General features: G+C 49.6%; 3 protein-coding genes across 3 annotated transcripts in view; 1 reads left to right on the forward strand and 2 right to left on the reverse strand.

The window, feature by feature from the left end:
• LOC147986993 (uncharacterized) overlaps positions 1 to 9535 on the reverse strand; it is a 50507-nt gene extending 40972 nt beyond the window's left edge. The window contains exons 1-2 of the mRNA XM_087542224.1: positions 9366 to 9535; positions 8380 to 8486 (exon numbers count right to left, since the gene is read on the reverse strand). Coding sequence (XP_087398350.1) covers positions 8380 to 8486; positions 9366 to 9535 — 277 coding nt within the window. The remainder of the gene's footprint in view (positions 1 to 8379; positions 8487 to 9365) is intronic.
• Positions 9536 to 13636: 4101 nt separating this feature from the next.
• Positions 13637 to 14233, forward strand: LOC147986994 (uncharacterized). Its single transcript, XM_087542225.1, has one exon. The coding sequence runs from the start codon at positions 13637 to 13639 to the stop codon at positions 14231 to 14233; it is 597 nt and encodes a 198-aa protein (XP_087398351.1).
• A 2274-nt stretch (positions 14234 to 16507) lies between these two features.
• On the reverse strand, positions 16508 to 18084 carry LOC147986995 (uncharacterized). Its single transcript, XM_087542226.1, has 6 exons — positions 17863 to 18084; positions 17586 to 17771; positions 17411 to 17507; positions 17029 to 17345; positions 16826 to 16931; positions 16508 to 16752 (listed from the first exon to the last, which is right to left on the reverse strand). Exons 1-6 carry the CDS (start codon positions 18082 to 18084, stop codon positions 16508 to 16510), a joined length of 1173 nt encoding a protein of 390 aa, XP_087398352.1.
• Positions 18085 to 20103: the final 2019 nt, after the last annotated feature.

Raw genomic sequence — 20103 nt, forward strand, 5'->3', positions numbered from 1 at the left:
TTAGGCTGGACAGTTCATCTCTGGCGCCTTTAGAGGGCGGCTTTTGCTGACCTGGCCGAGAGCTTTTGAATCCGGCCTTTACCGTCGTGCTCTTCGGGCTGTCTTCTTTATTCCGGCACTTATTATTTTTGCTGCATCGTAATTTCCCGTTTCCATCTCTAACTTCGGATATACTTGGGTCGCTGGTGCTGCATCGAGCTAGCCAGTAGTCCTCGCCCACGCAAAAGCAGGTCATGAGGCTTGTTAATGCTGCCGTTGTTCTCCGCTTTTATTGGCTGAGGTGTCTGGCAAGCCATTCGTCTCGGACGCTGTGCTTAAAAGCTGCCAAGGCTTCGGCATCCGGACAGTCGACTATTTGGTTCTTTTTAGTAAGAAACATGTTCCAAAGCTTTCGGGCTGACTCTCTGGGCTGTTGAGTTATATGACTCAAATCGTCCGCATCCGGAGGTCGGACATAAGTCCCCTGAAAATTCGCCCGAAAAGCTTCTTCGAGCTCTTCCCAACTTCCAATGGAGCTTTCGGGGAGGCTTTTAAGCCAGCGCCGAGCTGGCCCTTTGAGCTTGAGGGGTAAGTACTTGATGGCGTGGAGATCATCTCCTCGAGCCATATGGATATGGAGGATATAGTCCTCAATCCAGACCCCAGGGTCTGTTGTTCCGTAGTATGCCTCTATGTTTACGGGTTTGAATCCCTCTAGAAATTCATGGTCCAGCACCTCGCCAGTGAAACATAGGGGGTGTGCGGCACCCCTATATCTGGGTGTACCGTGGTGCTCGGATGTTTGTTGTGTTGCATCGTATGCTGGAGCGCGCTTGAGTGGTCCATAAATGGATCTGGTTGTGCCGTCCTTTTGATGTGAGCCCTCGTGTGGATCGCGTATTGGCTTATGTGCGGCGTTGTTTGCCACTCCATGTTGGCCGTGAGGTCGTCTATCCGGCCAGATGGCCGTTTTAATTTTTGGTTGCGGGGGATCTAGGGCCTCCTCATCGAATTTAGGTGGCAACTTCTGCTTCGGGTAGCTCTTGGTGTGGCGATTACCGCCGTACTTCATTGCTGTGTTGAGTACTTTACTCCATCTGATTCTGAGTGTGTCTTGCGCAGCCTTGAGCCTTTGCTTCTGCTTTTTTAGACTCCTCGCGGTGGCAACAAGCCTTTGATGGGCATTCTGTTGCTCCGGGTGTCTCTCCGGTGTGATGTCGTCCGGATTATTATCTTTGACAGAGTCAGGTTGTTCGGTTTGATTCTCCGTGTTGCCGTGGTCTGGCAATGGTTCACCCTGCTCTAATGCTGGGTCTATATGATCGTTGTTTCTGCCGAGGCGGGATTTGGAGTGGCGCTTACCCCGCCGCTTTGACTGCTTCTCGAGGGGACAACCTTTCATTGCGTCCTTCCGTTCCTCATCGTCGTTTTCTTTTGGTGTGTCCACCATGTATACGTCGTGTGATGAAGTGGGCGTCTGGTGCCCTGTGGGCAATGGTTCCTGTTCGTCTCCTGCGTCGTCGTCCATACCGTCGGTGTCTTCGGAGTCGAAGTCAAGCATGTCGGTTAAATCGTCGATAGTGGCTACTAAGTGAGTGGTGGGTGGGCGACGAATTTCTTCATCATCTGTATCCCAGTCCTGCCGGACATGGTTCGACCAGGACTCACCTGACAAGGAGAGAGTCCTTAGTGAATTCAGTATGTCACTGAAGGGCGAGTGTTGAAAAATATCTGCGGAGGTAAACTCCATGATTGGCGCCGAGTCGGATTTGATAAGAACGGGCGCAGGCGGTTCGGAGTCTGTGGCCGGAGAAGGATCCGGCAATTTGACAATACGGCTGTCATGAAGGGTAAGGTCGATATTCGGCTCGATCACCGCTGAGGATACGGCCTCCGTGACGGGGTCTATCCACCCGTCCATGGATGGCGCAACTGGCTCCGAATTGAGGCTCGGAGCGGCTGCCGGTGCGATCCCCTGAATACGGTCTGATGGTAGAGCTAAATCGTACTCATCGTGACCGCGTGGTACACAAGGCAGGGGCTCGAATCCGTCGAAGATCAAGTCTCCACGGATATCGGCCGTGTAATTTAAGCTTCCAAACCTGACCTGGTGGCCAGCGGCGTAACTTTCGATCTGCTCCAGATGGCCAAGCGAGTTGGCCCGCAGTGCGAAGCCGCCGAACACAACGATCTGTCCGGGGATAAAAGTCTCACCCTGGACTGCATCGCTATCGATGATAGTAGGAGCCATCAAGCCTAACGGCGACGACACAGAGGAACTCTCAATGAAAGCACCAATGTCGGTGTCAAAACCGGCGGATCTCGGGTAGGGGGTCCCGAACTGTGCGTCTAAGGCGGATGGTAACAGGAGGCAGGGGACACGATGTTTTACCCAGGTTCGGGCCCTCTTGATGGAGGTAAAACCCTACGTCCTGCTTGATTTATTCTTGATGATATGAGTATAACAAGAGTTGATCTACCACGAGATCGGAGATGCTAAACCCTAGAAGCTAGCCTATGGTATGATTGTATGTTGTCCTACGAACTAAAACCCTCCGGTTTATATAGACACCGGAGGGGGTTAGGGTTACACAAGGTTGGTTACAAAGGAGGAGATATCCATATCCATATTGCCTAGCTTGCCTTCCACGCCAAGGAGAGTCCCATCCGGACACGGGACGAAGTCTTCAATCGTGTATCTTCATAGTCCAACAGTCGGGCCAAAGGATATAGTCCGGCTGTCCGGAGACCCCTTAATCCAGGACTCCCTCAGCCGTAGTGCTTCTTCAACCTCTGGTCTTCTTGCTCCAGCCGCCAAACCAGCGTCGGTCGTGCCTCGTGCTCCTGCCTCCAGTGGCCGGCTGCGATGCGGCGGAGGCCTCACCGCCCCCTACTACTCCCACCGCTGGCCAGGCCATCCCTCAACTCACCCACATCCCCTGTTACTCTGCAGCGACGGCAGCGTCACACCGCAGCGAACCACTGCCCTCGTACTCCTCTACGCGTGGGCATCCACTGTCGCGTCTTCCCCGGCTCCGCATCGGCCCCTTCCTAGGCCTCGCCGTCGTCCGCCGCCCTGGTGCTCTCGGTGCGGCGTGGTCAACGTGGTCAAGGAACGGCTTCCATCAGACGTGGACTGTACGTGGAGACGCTGACAGCTCGGTCCACGGCCGCAGCAAGGAAGTGCCTCCTTATTACGTGCAAAATAATTATTCCTCCACCTGACAGCGGGGACCCACCATACGGGCCACCGTATTTCGGCCCCCTGACTGCTGGGACCCACCAGCTACATCCTCGCATGCAAGGAAGTGCCTAACAGTCGGGACCCACCTGGTCGAAGCGTACGTAGCATTGTCATTCTGGTCGCGAACGTGTACGTACATATATACTGGTGGATGTAGAGGCACGCACGTGTCGTAGTAGAGGCGGCCAGGGTGCAAGAAAGAAAATATGGCCACATATGTGTACATACTTACGGGCGGGGTCTCGAACGCCTACTTGCGCATATGTACGGCGAGGGCTCGTTGACATGGCTAGGTCAGAACGGAGAAACAGCGTCATCGTCCTTTTCATCGGAAGGCAACGGAATGCGTCGTGTTCATGGGGAGGCAACGGAATGTGTCGTGTTCATCGGGAGGCAACGGAATGCGTCGTGTTCATCAGGAGGCAACGGAACGCGTGGGAGCCAACCGGCTGGGTCGAAATGGAATGTGTGGTCGTGTTCATCGGGAGGGCTTGGACGGAACAGGCGATGGAAACGAGGCCTGGCATACCGCACAACGGCGGAAACGGACCTCCTACGTTCGGAACGGGGTCCTGTTGATCGGGAGGGGTCTGGCGTACCGCAAAACGGAGGAAACGGACCTCCTACGGTCGAAACGGGGGTCCTGTTCATCGGGAGGGGTGTGGCGTACCGCAAAACGGACGAAACGGACCTCCTACGGTCGAAACGGGGTTCCTGCTCATCGGGAGGGGTGTGGTGTACCGCAAAACGGGACTCCATGAGATACTGTTCATCTCCACCGTCGACCCCCTCCAGCCTCCACGAGCTACTGTTCATCCACCGTCGACCTCCTCCAGCCTCCACCTGTGACTGTTCATCCACGGACTCCTGTTCATCCAGCCTCCACCGCGCGCTACACCACCGGCTATTGTTCAACCAGCCCTCTCCACGGTCTCCTGTTCAACCACCCCTCCACGGGCTACTGTTCATCCTGCCCTCCACCGTCTACTGTTCATCCTGCCCTCCACGGGGTGCTCCTGTTCATCCAGCCCTCCACGGGGTCCTGTTCATCCAGCCCAATCGGCTCGATCGATCGGGGTCCTATTCATCCAGAGGCAACACCACGGGGTCCTGTTCATCCACCCCCACCGGGAACTGTTCATCCAACCCCCCCCCCCCCCCCCCGCAACGCTCACTGTTCATCCAGTGGAAGCATCGATCGGCTTCAGTTAGCAACAGTAGCAAAGGAATCGCTCGATCGGGTTCAGTTAACAGCCATCGATCAATCGCTCGGGTTCAGTAACGCGTAGCCTGCAGTGCAATCGCTCGGGTTCAGTTAGAGCCCAACGCCTCGCTCGGGTTCAGTTAGAGCCAACGCCTCGCACACACGTGCGTACGTGTACGAGAGAAACACGCATCGCTCGGCCCCCGACCTCCCACCGTAACCGGGAACTCCCCGAAATTTTCCTCGCCCTCGCTTCTACCATGGTTTTTTCCATCATGGACGGCCCAAAGAATGTCATGCAGCTGCGTCTCCGGCCCGCCCAGGACGAAAAGTTCATTTTCTGTCATGATTTTTTGTCATAAAAGTAGGAGCCCACCACATCTATGATGATACCGGGTTTTGTCACAATTATCATCATAGAAGTGTCTTATGTATGACAGAAAAAAAAATTCGTTCAGCCCGAAATGTCACGGATGTGTCTTTTTTTTGTAGTGTAGCCAAGTTCTCTGCACCAAGTAGAAATACTACTTGTGCTTCCAAATATCCCTAAACCCAGTTTTGCCATGAGAGTCCACCATATCTACCTATGGATTGAGTAAGATCCTTCAAGTAAGTTGTCATCGGTGCAAGCAATAAAAATTGCTCTCTAAATATGTATGACTTATTAGTGCGGAGAAAATAAGCTTTATACGATCTTGTGATATGGAAGAAATAAAAGCGATGGACTGCATAATAAAGGTCCATATCACAAGTGGCAATATAAAGTGACGTTCTTTTGCATTAAGATTTTGTGCATCCAACCATAAAAGCGCATGACAACCTCTGCTTCCCTCTGCGAAGGGCCTATCTTTTACTTTCATCTTCTACCTTACATAAGAGTCATGGTGATCTTCACCTTTCCTTTTTACATTTTATCCTTTGGCAAGCACAATATGTTGGAAAGATCCTGATATATATAGCTTATTGGATGCGAGTCTCCATGAACTATTATTGTTAACATTACCCTTGAGGTAAAACGTTGGGAGGCAAAACTATAAGCCCCTATCTTTCTCTGTGTCCGATTAAAACTTCATACCCATAAATATTGTGTGAGTGTTAGTAATTGTGAAAGACTAAAAGATGGTTGATTATGTGGACTTGCTGAAAAGCTCTTATATTGACTCTTTCCTATGTTATGATAAATTTCAATGGCCTTAATGACTGAGATTAGAGTTTGTTGGTTCTCAATGATGTTTATGATTCATACTTGAAATTGTGATTGAATTGTTACTTTAGCATACGAGATCATATGACAATATATATATGTTGTTGTTCGAAGAATGATCATGATGCCCTCGTGTCCGTATTTTATTTTTATCGACACCTCTATCTCTAAACATGTGGACATATTTTTTGATTTCAGCTTTTGCTTGAGGACAAGCGAGGTCTAAGCTTGGGGGAGTTGATACGTCCATTTTGCATCATGCTTTTATATCGATATTTATTGCATTATGGGCTGTTATTACACATTATGTCACAATACTTATGCCTATTCTCTCTTATTTTACAAGGTTTACATGAAAAGGGGGAATGTCGGCAGCTCGCATTCTGGGCTGGAAAAGGAGCAAATATTAAAGACCTATTCTGCACATATCCAAAAGTCCTGAAACTCCATGGGAGCACTTTTTAGAATATATAAAAAATACTGAGCGCAAGAAATACCATAGGGGGGCCACACCCTGACCACGAGGGTGGGGGCGCGCCCCCTGCCTCGTGGGCCCCCTGGTGGCCCTCCGATGCCCATCTTCTGCTATATGAGGTCTTTCGTCTGAGAAAAAAATAAGAAGCAAGCTTTCGGGATGAGACTCCGCCGCCACGAGGCGGAACCTTGGCGGAACCAATCTAGGGCTCTAGCGGAGCTGTTCTGCCGGGGACACTTCCCTCCGGGAGGGGGAAATCATCACCATCGTCATCATCAACAATCCTCTCATCGGGAGGGGGTCAATATCCATCAACATCTTCACCAGCACCATCTCATCTCAAACCCTAGTTCATCTCTTGTATCCAATCTTTGTATCCAAACCTCAGATTGGTACCTGTGGGTTGCTAGTAGTGTTGATCACTCCTTGTAGTCGATGCTAGTTAGTTTACTTGGTGGACGATCATATGTTCAGATCCATTATGCATATTAATACCCCTCTGATTATGAACATGAATATGCTTTATGAGTAGTTACGTTTGTTCCTGAGGACATGGGAGAAGTCTTGCTATTAGTAGTCATGTGAATTTGGTATTCGTTTGATATTTTGATGAGATGTATGTTGTCATCCCTCTAGTGGTGTCATGTGAACATCGACTACATGACACTTCATCATTGTTTGGGCCTAGGGGGAGGCATTGGGAAGTAATAAGTAGATGATGGGTTGCTAGAGTGACAGAAGCTTAAACCCTAGTTTCTGCGTTGCTTCGTAAGGGGCTGATTTGGATCCATATGTTTCATGCTATGGTTAGGTTTACCTTAATACTTCTGTTCTAGTAGCGGATGCTTGCAATGGGGGTTAATCATAAGTGGGATGCTTGTCCAAGTAAGGACAGCACCCAAGCACCGGTCCACCCGCATATCAAATTATCAAAGTACCAAACGCGAATCATATGATCGTGATGAAAACTAGCTTGACGATAATTCCCATGTGTCCTCGGGAGCGCTTTCCTTCATATAAGAGCTTGTCCAGGCTTGTCCTTTGCTACAAAAAGGATTGGGCCATCTTGCTGCTCCTTATTTAGTTTTATTACTTGCTACTCGTTACAAATTACCTTATCACAAAACTATCTGTTACCGATAATTTCAGTGCTTGCAGAGAAAACCTTACTGAAAATTGCTTATCATTTCCTTCTGCTCCTCGTTGGGTTCGACACTCTTACTTATCGAAAAGGCTACGATAGATCCCCTACACTTGTGGGTCATCAATATGCTATATTCATGTGAGGATGCATGTTGACTATATATGAGTACCTATAATGCTTTATGATATTGTATGACTACTGTATGACTATATGGTATTGTGGTTAATGATATTGTTATCTGGTATATGTGAAATTGCAGTTTACTGAAACGGGGTAGGAAGCAGGAAAAATTATGAAAGATACGGCAGTAGCGCGGGGATAGAAAAGCGCTACAACTACTTAATAGTAGCGCGTTCCAGAAAAGCGCTACTAGTATAGTCAATAGGAGTAGCGCGAGTATAGACCGTGCTACTACTAACTGTTAGTTGTAGCGTCGTAGTAGTAGCACAGCTACCCGCGCTGCTGATAGCATCAAAACCCACGCTACTACTAGGGTTTTCCCTAGTAGTGTGTGGTGATGTTGGCGCACGGGACGAGAGGTGGCGCGGTGATCTTCTAGGACAAGCAAATAGTAGATGTAGTGTCGCACCTTTTAGGTAGCTTCTCCATCAAGGTTAGAGTAGTGCCCAGACTAGCGGGCGACCCTTTTTGGCTTACCACGATATACGGGCCAACAGACGATGCGCAGAAAGATGGTTTCCTAGCTGAGCTTGTCGATGATGCACCGCCGGGGGTGAGCCCTGGATGATCAATGGAGATTTCAACATAATATATCAAGCGAGCGACAAGAGCAACAACATAATTAACAGGAGGATGATGGGCAAATTCAGAAGAGCGCTAGATTGGGCTGGGCTGAAAGAGATAAAGTGCAGAAACAGGAAATTTACATGGAGCAACTAACGTGAAAACCCTACCCTCTGCAATATAGATAAATATTTTTGCAATGACTCGTGGGATCTGCTGTACCAAGATTACATGCTTATGGCGGCATCAACATCATTCTCGGATCATTGTCCGCTGATTCTGTCCAACGCTATCACACCCTTCAGAAAAGCTTGATTCAGGTTCGAGAATTTTTGGCCAAAATTCTCGCATTTCGATGAAACAGTGTTGTGAGCTTGGCAAAGACCTGTCCCGCACGACTGCCCCTTTGTGAGGATGAAAATAAGGCTGGCAAGAGTAGCCGCTGACCTCAAAATCTGGAGCAACGCAATGTTTGATACGGTGAGGCTGCAGCTGCACATTGTAAATGAAGCAATACTTCAGCTTGATTTGGTGCAAGAGCACCGAGCCCTCACCGCTGATGAGAGAAACATGAGAAAAACTCTAAAGCAAAAAGTGCTAGGGTTGGCTGCAATAGAGCGGGCGAGAAAGAGGCAGGCATCCAGAGTGAAGTGGCTACGTGCAGGATATGCCAACACGAGATTTTTCCATGCAAAAATGCAATCTCACCGTAGGAAGAGTTTCGTCCATGCGATCTGCAGCAATGACAGAGTGGTGGTGGATCACAATGAGAAAGAAAAGATCATCTTTGATCATTTCTCCGAAACTATGGGGCGAAGCAAGCACAAAAGCTGCACCCTGAACTGGGACAGACTAAACATCCCGGTTCTGGCCTCACCGGAGCTGGATGGACCGTTCACCATGGTCGAGGTCTGGGCGGCGATCCTCGTGTCCCCCACGGAAAAGGCCCCGGGCCCGGACAATTTCACTGGGAAATTCTATCGCTCATGTTGGCCGATCATCAAGGAGGAGGTCATGACTATATTTAACAAGTTCTATAAGATGGCAGGGAGTAACTTCGTCGAGCTGAATTCTCCGCATATTGCCCTGCTGCCGAAGAAAAACAGCGTGTCAGAGATGAGTCATTACAGACCCATCAGTCTGATTCACTCCATGTCAAAGTTAATCTCCAAAGTGCTCGCTCTCAGGTTGTCCTCTGCTCTGAATGAAGTTATCTCGCCGACGCAAATGGTGTTTCAGAATGGAAAATACATTCACGACAGCTTTCAGTATGTGCAAGGTTGTGTCAGAATGCTTCATAGAGAAAAAAAGCAGGCCTTGCTCTTCAAACTCGATTTCGCTCGAGCGTTTGATTTTGTATCCGGGACATACCTGATTGAGTTGTTGTAGCGCATGGGGTTCTCGCAGCGCTGGAGAAACTGGGTCGCCCTGCTCCTCTCCTCTGCAACCTCTTCCTGTCTGCTGAACGGGTCGCCGGGGCCAAGTTTCTTTCGCGCCTGCAAGCTCAGGTAGGGAGACCCGCTCTCGCCACTGTTGTTCATCCTTGCGATCGATCCGTTGTATCGTCTGCTGGACGCGGCTGAGGGCGTCCTGGACTAAGGGGTCCTCGGGCGTCCGGCCTGTTATCCATGGGCTGAACTGATAGGCTGTGAAGACATGAAGGCCAAAGACTGTATCCGTGTTCGGATTGGACTCTCCTTGGCATGGAAGGCAAGCTTGGCGACCGACTATGAAGATTCCTTCTTATGTAACTGACTCTACGTAACCCTAAATCCCCCCCCCCCCGGTGTCTATATAAACCGGAGGGGTTAGTCCGGAAAGGATATATTCATTACCATAGTCATACAGGCCAGGCTTCTAGGGTTTAGCCATTACGATCTCGTGGTAGATCAACTCTTGTAATACTCATATTCATCAAGATCAATCAAGCAGGAAGTAGGGTATTACCTCCATAGAGAGGGCCCGAACCTGGGTAAAACATCGTGCCCCCCGTCTCCTGTTACCATCGATCCTAGACGCACAGTTCGGGACCCCCTACCCGAGATCCGCCGGTTTTGACACCGACATTGGTGCTTCCATTGAGAGTTCCATTGTGCCGTCGATGAAAGGCTCGATGGCTTGCCTTGTCCTTAAAGACAACATCACCTTCGGGGGAGCTCTGGCCCCAGGCCAAACCCTCCGGCTGGGCGGCTTTACTATGGTCGCCCGTTCGGCCGTTGAGCCGATGATGACCTCTCGGGCCATCGAAAACCCCCTTCGCATCAACTCCGCGCACTCCAAGAAGATGGATCCGGCAGAGTTTTCATCTTTGAACGAGCTCCTAGATCGCATCACCGCTTTGGGAATAGCCACAGGCTACGATCGCATCGGGCCTAAAACCGATCAAGGAGAAATCGAGACCCTACCAGTCACCCACCAGATTGTGGTAGTCATGGAGCAGGACGGCGAGTCTTCTTCTATACCGAAGACGGACTATATTCGGATCGCCGATCAGGAAGAGCCGGATACTCACCCGCGAAAGGATGCGACCAGCCCTCCGCACATAGCATCGGACGACGGTCCTAAACAATCAGAAGATATTCCGGAACCCGGACTGTTAAGCCCTGAAGGTCGTCAGACTTCGGATAATCTGTCAGGTCGGGGTTTGGATAATCGGTCAGGTCGGGGTTCGGATTTAATTCCACCCACCCACCCGGACATAGACGCTCTCATGAGCGTAAAACGGCAGTCTCAAGAAATGGTCCATCACTTCTGGGCCAGATTCCTCCTTGTCAAGGACAAGGTAAAAGATTGTCATGACGAGGATGCAATATCAGCATTCTGCAACAATTGCGCGGATGCAGGAATCCTCAACGCCATCAATCGCTGCCGCATACTGAAATTCGCTGACTTAGCAACCATCGTACAAAAGTACAACATGATGGAGAGCACCTAGAAAACTCAGGTAGCTCGCTGGGAACCGTCAGTCCCAACTCAACTCCCCCTACAGGAGAAAAGGGCGCACCCTCGTGGCACGCCCAGTCCAACAGTCAAGAAACACAAAACCGCTATGCGGCACGATGCCGTTCTGGTGGGGTGGCTCGATGGCCCATCCAAAATACATTCAACACCAGATATCGTGGCAACCCACAGCCTTAGAGCATGTTGGATACTACGACAGGTAGCCAAGAGCGGTGAGGACATCCTTATCATGGACGACCCAGAACGGCACCCCCCAAGAGGACGATAACTCAAGAGTATTGACGGTCTTTGAGACATTCGCTTCAAACAATAAGCGCAAAAGGGCGCTTCGCGAGCTCGCCGAAGTCTGCCAAATTGCTGCAATAAACCCCTGGAATGACACGACTATAGCATTCAACACCGATGATGAACCAAAGTCCAGAGCAGTACGAGCGCCAGCCGCGTTAGTCCTCAGTCCCATCGTGGACGGGTTTCGACTTACCAAGGTCCTCATGGACGGCAGCAGCGGACTAATAAACCTCATTTATGAGGACACACTGCATAAAATGGAAATAGACAGAAGCCGCATCATGCAAAGTAACACAACCTTCCGAGGAATTATTCCCAGTCCGGAGGCGCGGTGCACGGGCAAAATCACACTTGATGTAGTATTCGGCACGGCAGAGAACTATCGGTCCGAAGAAATAACTTTCCAAGTGGCCACTTTCAGCAGCGGATATCATGCCTAGTTGGGGCGGGATGCTTTTACAGGCTTTCAGGCCATGCCCCACTACGGGTATATGAAGCTCAAAATGCTCGGACCAAATGGTATAATCACTCTCGTCAGTGATCCGGACATAGCACTCCGCGCTGAAAACAAAACCGCGTCCCTGGCCCTAGAAGCGCTATCCGAAGCCCTCGCGACCGAAGAATTAACCGCACTACGCTCCACGGTGGACAGGGACGACGTGATCCTCGACAAACGCCCTAAATCCACATCCTTCAAACCAGCAGAAGAAATAGTCAAATTCCAGGTCCACCCAACGGACCCCAAGAAGACAGCATCTATCGGAGCTCAATTGAACCCAACAGTTGACACCACACTACGAGAATTCCTGCGCGAAAACTGGGACATATTCGCCTGGCACCCTTCAGATATGTCGGGGATCCCACGCGAGCTGGCCGAACATAGCATCAATATATTAAAGGGATTTAAACCGGTCAAGCAAACACTGTGGCGCTTTTCCGAACCCAAGCGGCAAGCCATGGGGGAGGAGCTGGTCAAACTCATCGAGGCCGGATTCATTAGAGAAATCAAACATCCGGACTGGCTGGCAAACCTGGTGATGGTACCAAAGAAGGAAAAATCCTGGCGCCTGTGTGTCGATTTTAAAGACCTCAACAAGGCTTGCCCTAAAGATCCCTTCCCCCTCCCTCGCATTGATCAAATCATCGACGCCACCGCAGGACACGACTCACTGTGTTTCCTCGATGGATATTCCGGATACCATCAAATCAAAATGAAGGAGTCTGATCAAGCTACAACAGCATTTATCACCCCATATGGGCCATTATGCTTCAACACCATGCCCTTCGGGTTCAAGAACGCCGGCGCCACATACCAACACATGATTCAAACATGCCTGGAGAAACAGATCGACAAAATGGTAGAACCTTACGTCGATGACGTCGTCATCAAAACTAGGCACGTCGAAACACTAATAGACGACTTACGTCTTACATTCGACAACCTCCGGGCGTATGACATTAAGCTCAACCCGGAAAAGTGTGTCTTCGGCGTCCCCGCTGGAAAACTGCTGGGCTTCATCGTTTCCAATAGAGGAATCGAAGCAAATCCAGCTAAAATCCGAGCTCTATCACAGTTGGCTACACCAACAGACCTCAAACAGGTCCAAAAGCTAGCTGGATGCGTAGCAGCACTAAGCCACTTTATCTCCAGATTAGGAGAAAAGGCACTACCACTCTATCGCCTCTTACGGCACACTGATAACTTCGAATGGACAGACGCGGCGACTGCCGGACTGGAGGAAATAAAGGCCCTCCTAGCAAGCAACCCAATCCTGGCCGCACCAAACACTGGCGAACCCATGTTATTATACATATCGACAACACATGAGGTGGTGAGCGTCGTGCTCGTCGTCGAACGAAAACAAGACGGACACAAATTTCCGCTTCAAAAACCAGTATAGTACTACGTATCAACTGTCCTCACACCGTGCAAATCCCGGTACCCCCACTACCAAAAGATAGCACACGCGATCTTCATGGCATCCCGCAAGCTACGACACTACTTCCAGGAGTGTTCAATCATAGTGGCTTATGAGGTCCCCCTCAATGACATAATAAACAACCGTGGTGCCACGGGACGGATCGCCAAATGGGCCATAGAGCTACTTCCATTTGACATAACATACAAGCCACGACGAGCCATCAAATCCCAAGTACTAGCTGAGTTTATTGCTGAATGGACAGAGGTCGAACTCCCTAAAGAGTACGGCGCATATTCCAGTTGGGTTATGTATTTTGACGGCTCCAAAATGTTGGCAGGGATGGGAGCGGGAGTCGTGCTAACATCCCCCACTGGAGACGTTGTCCACTATGTACTCCAGATATTATACACAGACTCTAACAACGCAGCCGAATACGAGGCCCTACTGCATGGTCTTCGGATGGTCGTATCCATGGGCGTTCAACGCCTGGAGGTGCACGGGGACTCGAACCTCGCCATATCTCAAATAAACGGCGACTTTAAAGCCAAAGATCCAAAGATGGTAGCTTATCGTAATGTCGTACTAAAAATGTTGGCTCAGTTCGAGGGGCTTGAATTTCATCACGTCGCCCGAGAAAGTAACCAAGCGGCGGACACCCTTGCTCGCATCGGCGCTAAGAGCGACCCCATCCCACCCAACATCTTCCTGGAAAGGCTTTTCAAGCCATCTGTGGTGTGGCAAGGGGAGGGCGGCAACAATAGTCCAGATCCGAATACAACTCCAAATCCCGAACACACCGATAGTATCGGGGGCTCAGCCACCGAAGTAACACCGTCGGCCCATCTCATTATGGCAGTAATTGCTCCATGGACCGAACCTTTCTTGGCCTACATTAATAGGAAGGAGCTCCCCGAAGACCAGAATGAGGCTCGCCGCATTGTCCGGCGCTCGAAGGCCTACAAGGTCCATGACGGAGAGCTCTACAAGAGAAGTACCACCAGAGTACTTCAAAGATGTATCTCCGAAGAAGAGGGGCGGCAGCTTCTAGCGGAAATTCCGACAGCCTGAGCAGACACACAGGACCTCGTCCAACGCTGCGTCGGATGCCAACCAAAGCCACATGCCCCCAACTGCCTTACATACTATCCCCATCACTTGACCTATCGCGGTCTGGGGACTGGATATGGTTGGACCCCTTAAAGGGGGAAGCCATAAGAAAAAATATCTGCTAGTTATGGTGGACAAATTCACTAAGTGGATAGAGGCTAAACCGATCAAAACGGCTGAGTCCGGCCCGGTGATAGACTTCATATCCGGTGTTGTGCACCGTTATGGTGTCCCACACAACATCATCACCGACAACGGCTCTAATTTCACAATCGATGAGGTAAAAACCTGGTGTACTTATCTGGGTATTAAACTCGATTACACCACCGTTTACCACCCACAAACCAACGGTCAAGTCGAACAGGCCAACGGTCTTATTATGAGCGGCATCAAGCCCAGACTAGTGCGGTCTTTGAAAGAATCAGACAAGCACTGGGTTGAGGAGCTCGACTCCGTGCTTTGGGGGCTGCAAACCACGCCCAACCGTACTACCGGATACACACCTTTCTTCATGGTGTATGGCGCAGAGGCCGTATTGCCTTACGATATTATTCACGACTCACCTCGAGTGCGTATGTACGAAGAGAGAGAAGCCGAGATTGATCGACAGGACAGCCTAGATGCCCTGGAGGAGGAATGCAATGTCACAAAAGCCCGTTCAGCATTTTACCAACAGTAGGCTCGAAGATATCAAAGTAGAGAAGTACAGGCCAAAACTTACAACGTTAGCGAACTCGTTCTGCGCCTGCCGGAGAGAAAAAGGACAAACTCAAGCCCGAATGGGAGGGTCCCTTCATAATTGACGAAGTTCTCACCGGAGGTGCATACCGTCTTCGTGATGCATCAGACAATCGCCTCGAGCCGAACCCCTGGAACGCGGCCAGACTCCGAATATTCTATGCCTAGCGCCAAACCCCTTGTTTGTCTCCTCCTCCTAGCGCCAAACCCCTTGTTTGTCTCCTCCTCCCCTGTAGTTTCCATTATTTTTCCTCTCTTTTCCAATTACTTTCTTCTTTCTCGCTTTAATGCTTTGGTACGGCTAGACTGCACACCATTGACACATACATCTCTAAATATGTACGTCACTTTTACCTGGGGGCTTCTTGGACAGAGGTTCTTTTCATTCCTTGAGCATTAAGCTCCTCACATATGAGTTTTTCCATATGTACCTTTTCTTTCCCACTGTATGCATCGATATGACTTAAGTTTTGGCCAAGCTGGGTTGCCTGGCTCCTGTGCTTATGCCCTACGTTCCCGTTAGTTTGGCTAGGGCATAAAGGGAGCACCTTTGCGATTGTTACTGCCGGGTCATCCGGATGTGTACCTCAGACTGGGTGAAGCCGAAAGCTAGCGTTCTTAAGGGAATATTCGGTCGGTGAATTAAAGATGTTTTTCAAACTCACTCTATTGTGCACCCCCAGAAGTTATACAAACTGTGGTGCTCACATCACAATTCGGACATGTACATTAAATGCATGCACACCTAGGGAAAGGAACCCTTAACGGAACTATTCTCTCTGGAAGATGTTTCTTACGATATTAATGTAATATAACATAGCTAGTTGGATACAACTTGTCTGTTCAAGCAACTATGACCCCTACGCCTAGTTTTCCAGGCATACCCCGGCCTATTCGGCCGCGATGATATTCAGAAACACTCCGCACCTTCGGGTCCGGAGGTTGAAGCGAAAAGGTCTGCCATGACAAATGATATACAATTCGGCTAGAGTTCCACATAATGAGGAAAGTACACAGTCACTTGGACTCGAACACCTCCCCCTCTACACCTTCCAACAGTCAGTCTAACTTACAATCCTATTGGGAATATTTGGTGGCCACCTCTACTTGTTCATATACTAAACTAATGGGAATTTCTTCCCCATTTGACCCAAACGGTCCAACCCAGGCTATGTGATTTGGATCCAGCTTGGTATATCGCGTTTTCACCATGGCCCAGGCCTCTCGCGCGCCCTCTCGGTAGGCCGATATCTTCCATAGTCGGATACGCCGCCACGTTCCCTTGAACAGCTCTAGAAGCTCCTCCATACTTCCTGGAGGGGAGGCAGATGGCCATAAGGCCTTGGCAATGCTCCGCATGGCCAGCCGGGCATGCTCGTGCACTTGCGACAATCTTTGCAGCAGATCACTCGATGATCTAGACACCTCCTCTTTAGGACGGCCTGTCAATATACCTGCAAACCTGACTATATCAGTCCCATTTATCTCTGAACTACTTTAAAAATAGTTCGGACACATACTAAATATGTCGCCCCGCAGCTTCTTGTTCTCCTTCACGGAATCGGCTAGCAGGGCTCGAACATCTCTCAATTCTTCACCCAACGTAGTGTTGGAATCCTGTAGCTTGTTTTTCTCATCTCTGACGCGGGTCAGCACACGCTCGCCTGCGGCGTGTTGCCTTTTCACCTCTTTTTCTCCCTCTTGGGCGATCCTCAACTTCTCTTCAAGTTGATCAGACGACCCTATTATGCAATCAGCAGCAGAATTAGCACAATTGGTATACAATTATTGTTCCTCGGTGGAGGGGAACATTACCATAAGACGAGTTCTTAACGTTTTCTAGTTCGGCAGTAGTAGCATTTAGCTGCGCCCGGCACTGCTCCAGCTCCTGGGCTAGCAAGCAATTCTTCTCTGTAAGGACCTGGTAGTACAACGATCCTTAAATCAGTTGTGCCAACTGCTTTCATTCTCGGGGGCTACGGGCATATGGTTATCCTTTTTTGACAAATAAAACTTACCTGCACATCTGTCAGATATTGCTTCGTGGCTCTTCTAAGCCCATCTCGAGCAGCTCGCATGTATGCGTCGCCCGAGCTAAAGGCATTAAAAGCCTCCTCCGAGAACTTGGAGTCTCGCAAGACAGCCATGCAATGCCGATGGTTCATGGCAGTCTCTACATCCGAGTTGGTGACAGACATATTTTCCGAACCCTCGGCCGAAGGGCTGTCTGGCTCTGTTCCTGCACCGGCCCCAGTCTCCCCGATTGGATCTGAATCCCGATTGTTGGGAACACCACCGACCGGGTCCCCGGGCACAGTTCGGCGAACCCTCTTCCAGCAACCAAACAAACACACGAGTCACAGTCGGATGCGGCCGTCGAAAAGCATGTTTATCCGTACCTCCTCGATGAAGGCCTGGCTGTGTCTTCACCCGCCTTCCTCTTCGAAGGCTTAACTGGCGCGGGAGCCGATCTCTTCGAAATCGTCGAACGTCTCCCCTGTGAAGCACGATATAGTGCGGTGGGTGAGGAAGAATAAGAGCACTCTTTTAGAGAGGGTGTTTCTCAATTGTTTACATGTGAAGCAGGAAGAAGGCTGGGGTAGTCGGCGGTGATGGCCACTTCTATGTCGTCATAGCTTGTCTGGTAAAACACTCCATCCGCAAGCACCACGAGTATATACGGATCCTCTTCAAACCCAGGATCTAGCTCCCGGTTGTGGATCTCCGGCTGTGGGGCAGGACTATGAAGTCCTTCGGTGACCTTCCGCCGGTGTTGTCATAACAAACAGAATTGAAATTTATCAAAAGTAATCTGGAAGTGGAATGAGTGGAATAGAGGGGTTGAGGCTTACCCAACTGGGAGGATCATACATAGAATACCCATCTCTGCGCTTAATGCGAAGAAACTCCTCTTCCTCCCCTTTAAACAGCTTGGCCAATATTTTGGCCAGAACGGCGGGGGTATCCGGACCCTTCCGGCCATAGCGGGAGGCGTCATCCTCTCCATTGTAGTGCCACATGGGCAGCCCTCTGTATTGTAGCGGCTGAACCCCTCGCACTATGGAGATCGCCATTACCTCGATTATTGTGAGTCCAGACTGAGCGAGCATCTTTATCTTGCTCATAAGCTGGCGAACTTCTGCATTGTCATCCTCTTCGAGACTCTAGAGATGCCAACTGTGGCATTTCTTCAGCGGAACGTTCGCAAATTCAGGAAGACCCTTTCGAACTGGGTCAGGAAGCGCGACGTCCTCGATATAGAACCATTCGGTAGGCCATTCTTCGGGTGCCTTCCTTGGTGTGCCGGACAGATATCCAGTATCAGCGATACGCCATACTTCGGCTCCGCCCACTTCAAATATTGACCCCTCGTGATTACGCGGGACAAGACAGAACAACTTCCTCCACAGCTTGAAATGAGGCTCGATACCCAGGAATAATTCGCATAAAGCGACGTAACCCGCAATGTGCAGAATGGAGGCAGGGGTGAAGTTGTGCAGCTGGAGGCCATAATATTCCAGAACCCTTGAAGAAACGGATGAATGGGAAAACCAATGCCTCTTAGCAGGTAGGGGACGAAACATGATCGCTCTCCCCCAGATGGATTGGGGAAGTCCTCTGCCTAAATCTCACCGTTGAAGGAATCTAGCCCCGCTCGAACAGAAACTAGATCTACGGGGGGAAGAAATCTCTGTGTCTGCAGCTTCGTCAATTGACTGTGGGACACTGAACACCTTGATACGAATCCAACGTATCTATAATTTTTTATTGTTCCATGCTATTATATTATCTATTTTGGATGTTTATGGGCTTTATTTTACACTTCTATATTATTTTTGGGACTAACCTATTAACCCAGAGCCCAGTGCCAGTTCCTGTCTTTCCCTTGTTTCAGTGTTTCGCAGAAAAGGAATATCAAGCGGAGTCCAAACGGAATGAAACCTTCGGGGGCGTGATTTTTTGAACGAACGTGATCCAGGAGACTGAGTTGAAGTCAAGGAAGCTTCAAGGTGGCAACGAGGCAGGGAGGCGCGCCTTCCCCCCACCCTTGTGGGCCCCTCGTGGCTCCCCTGGCCGACTTCTTTCGCCTATATATATATATATATATATATCAATATACCCTAGAAACATCGAGGAGCAGAATAGATCGGGAGTTCCACCGCCAGAAGCCTCCATAGCCACCGAAAACCAATCTAGACCCGTTCTGGCACCCTGCCAGAGGGGGGGATCCCTCTCAGGTGGCCATCTTCATCATCCCGGTGCTCTCCATGATGAGGAGGGAGTAGTTCTCCCTCGGGGCTGAGGGTATATACCAGTAGCTATGTGTTTGATCTCTCTCTCTCTCTCTCGTGTTCTTGAGGTGGTACGATCTTGATGTATCGGGAGCTTTGCTATTATATTTGGATCTTATGATATTTCTCCCCCTCTACTCTCTTGTAATGGATTGAGTTTTCCCTTTGAAGTTATCTTATCGGTTTGAGTCTTTAAGGATTTGAGAACACTTTATGTATGTCTTGCACGTGCTTATCTGTGGTGACAATGGGATATCATGTGATCCACTTGATGTATGTTTTGGTGATCAACTTGCGCATTTTGTGACCTCGTGAACTTATGCATAGGGGTTGGTACACGTTTTCGTCTTGACTCTCTGGTAGAAACTTTGGGGCACTCTTTGAAGTTCTTTGTGTTGGTTGAATAGATGAATCTGAGATTCTATGATGCATATCGTATAATAATACGCACGGATACTTGAGGTGACATTGGAGTATCTAGGTGACATTAGGGTTTTGGTTGATTTGTGTCTTAAGGTGTTATTCTAGTATGAACTCTAGGATAGATTGAACGGAAAGAATAGCTTCGTGTTATTTTACTACGGACTCTTGAATAGATCGATCAGAAAGGATAACTTTGAGGTGGTTTCGTACCATACCATAATCTCTTCGTTTGTTCTCCACTATTAATGACTTTGGAGTGACTCTTTGTTGCATGTTGAGGGATAGTTATATGACCCAATTATGTTATTATTGTTGAGAGAACTTGCACTAGTGAAAGTATGAACCCTAGGCCTTGTTTCAACCCATTGCAATACCGTT

Source organism: Triticum urartu, chromosome 2A (assembly GCF_056163025.1).
Source record: "Triticum urartu cultivar PI428250 chromosome 2A, HENAU_Tu73, whole genome shotgun sequence".
In the NCBI taxonomy this organism is placed as follows: Eukaryota; Viridiplantae; Streptophyta; class Magnoliopsida; order Poales; family Poaceae; genus Triticum; species Triticum urartu.

Excerpts from the sequence above, each read along its gene's own strand:
- LOC147986994 (XM_087542225.1), top strand. The coding sequence starts at position 13,637 with ATGGGCGTTCAACGCCTGGAGGTGCACGGGGACTCGAACCTCGCCATA.
- LOC147986995 (XM_087542226.1), bottom strand. The coding sequence starts at position 18,084 with ATGGCGATCTCCATAGTGCGAGGGGTTCAGCCGCTACAATACAGAGGG. Across the intron at positions 17,508-17,585 it reads GCCTTCTTCCTGCTTCACAT|GGGAGACGTTCGACGATTTC; the intron begins GTAAACAATTGA and ends CGTGCTTCACAG. Across the intron at positions 16,932-17,028 it reads AATATCTGACAGATGTGCAG|GTCCTTACAGAGAAGAATTG; the intron begins GTAAGTTTTATT and ends TTGTACTACCAG.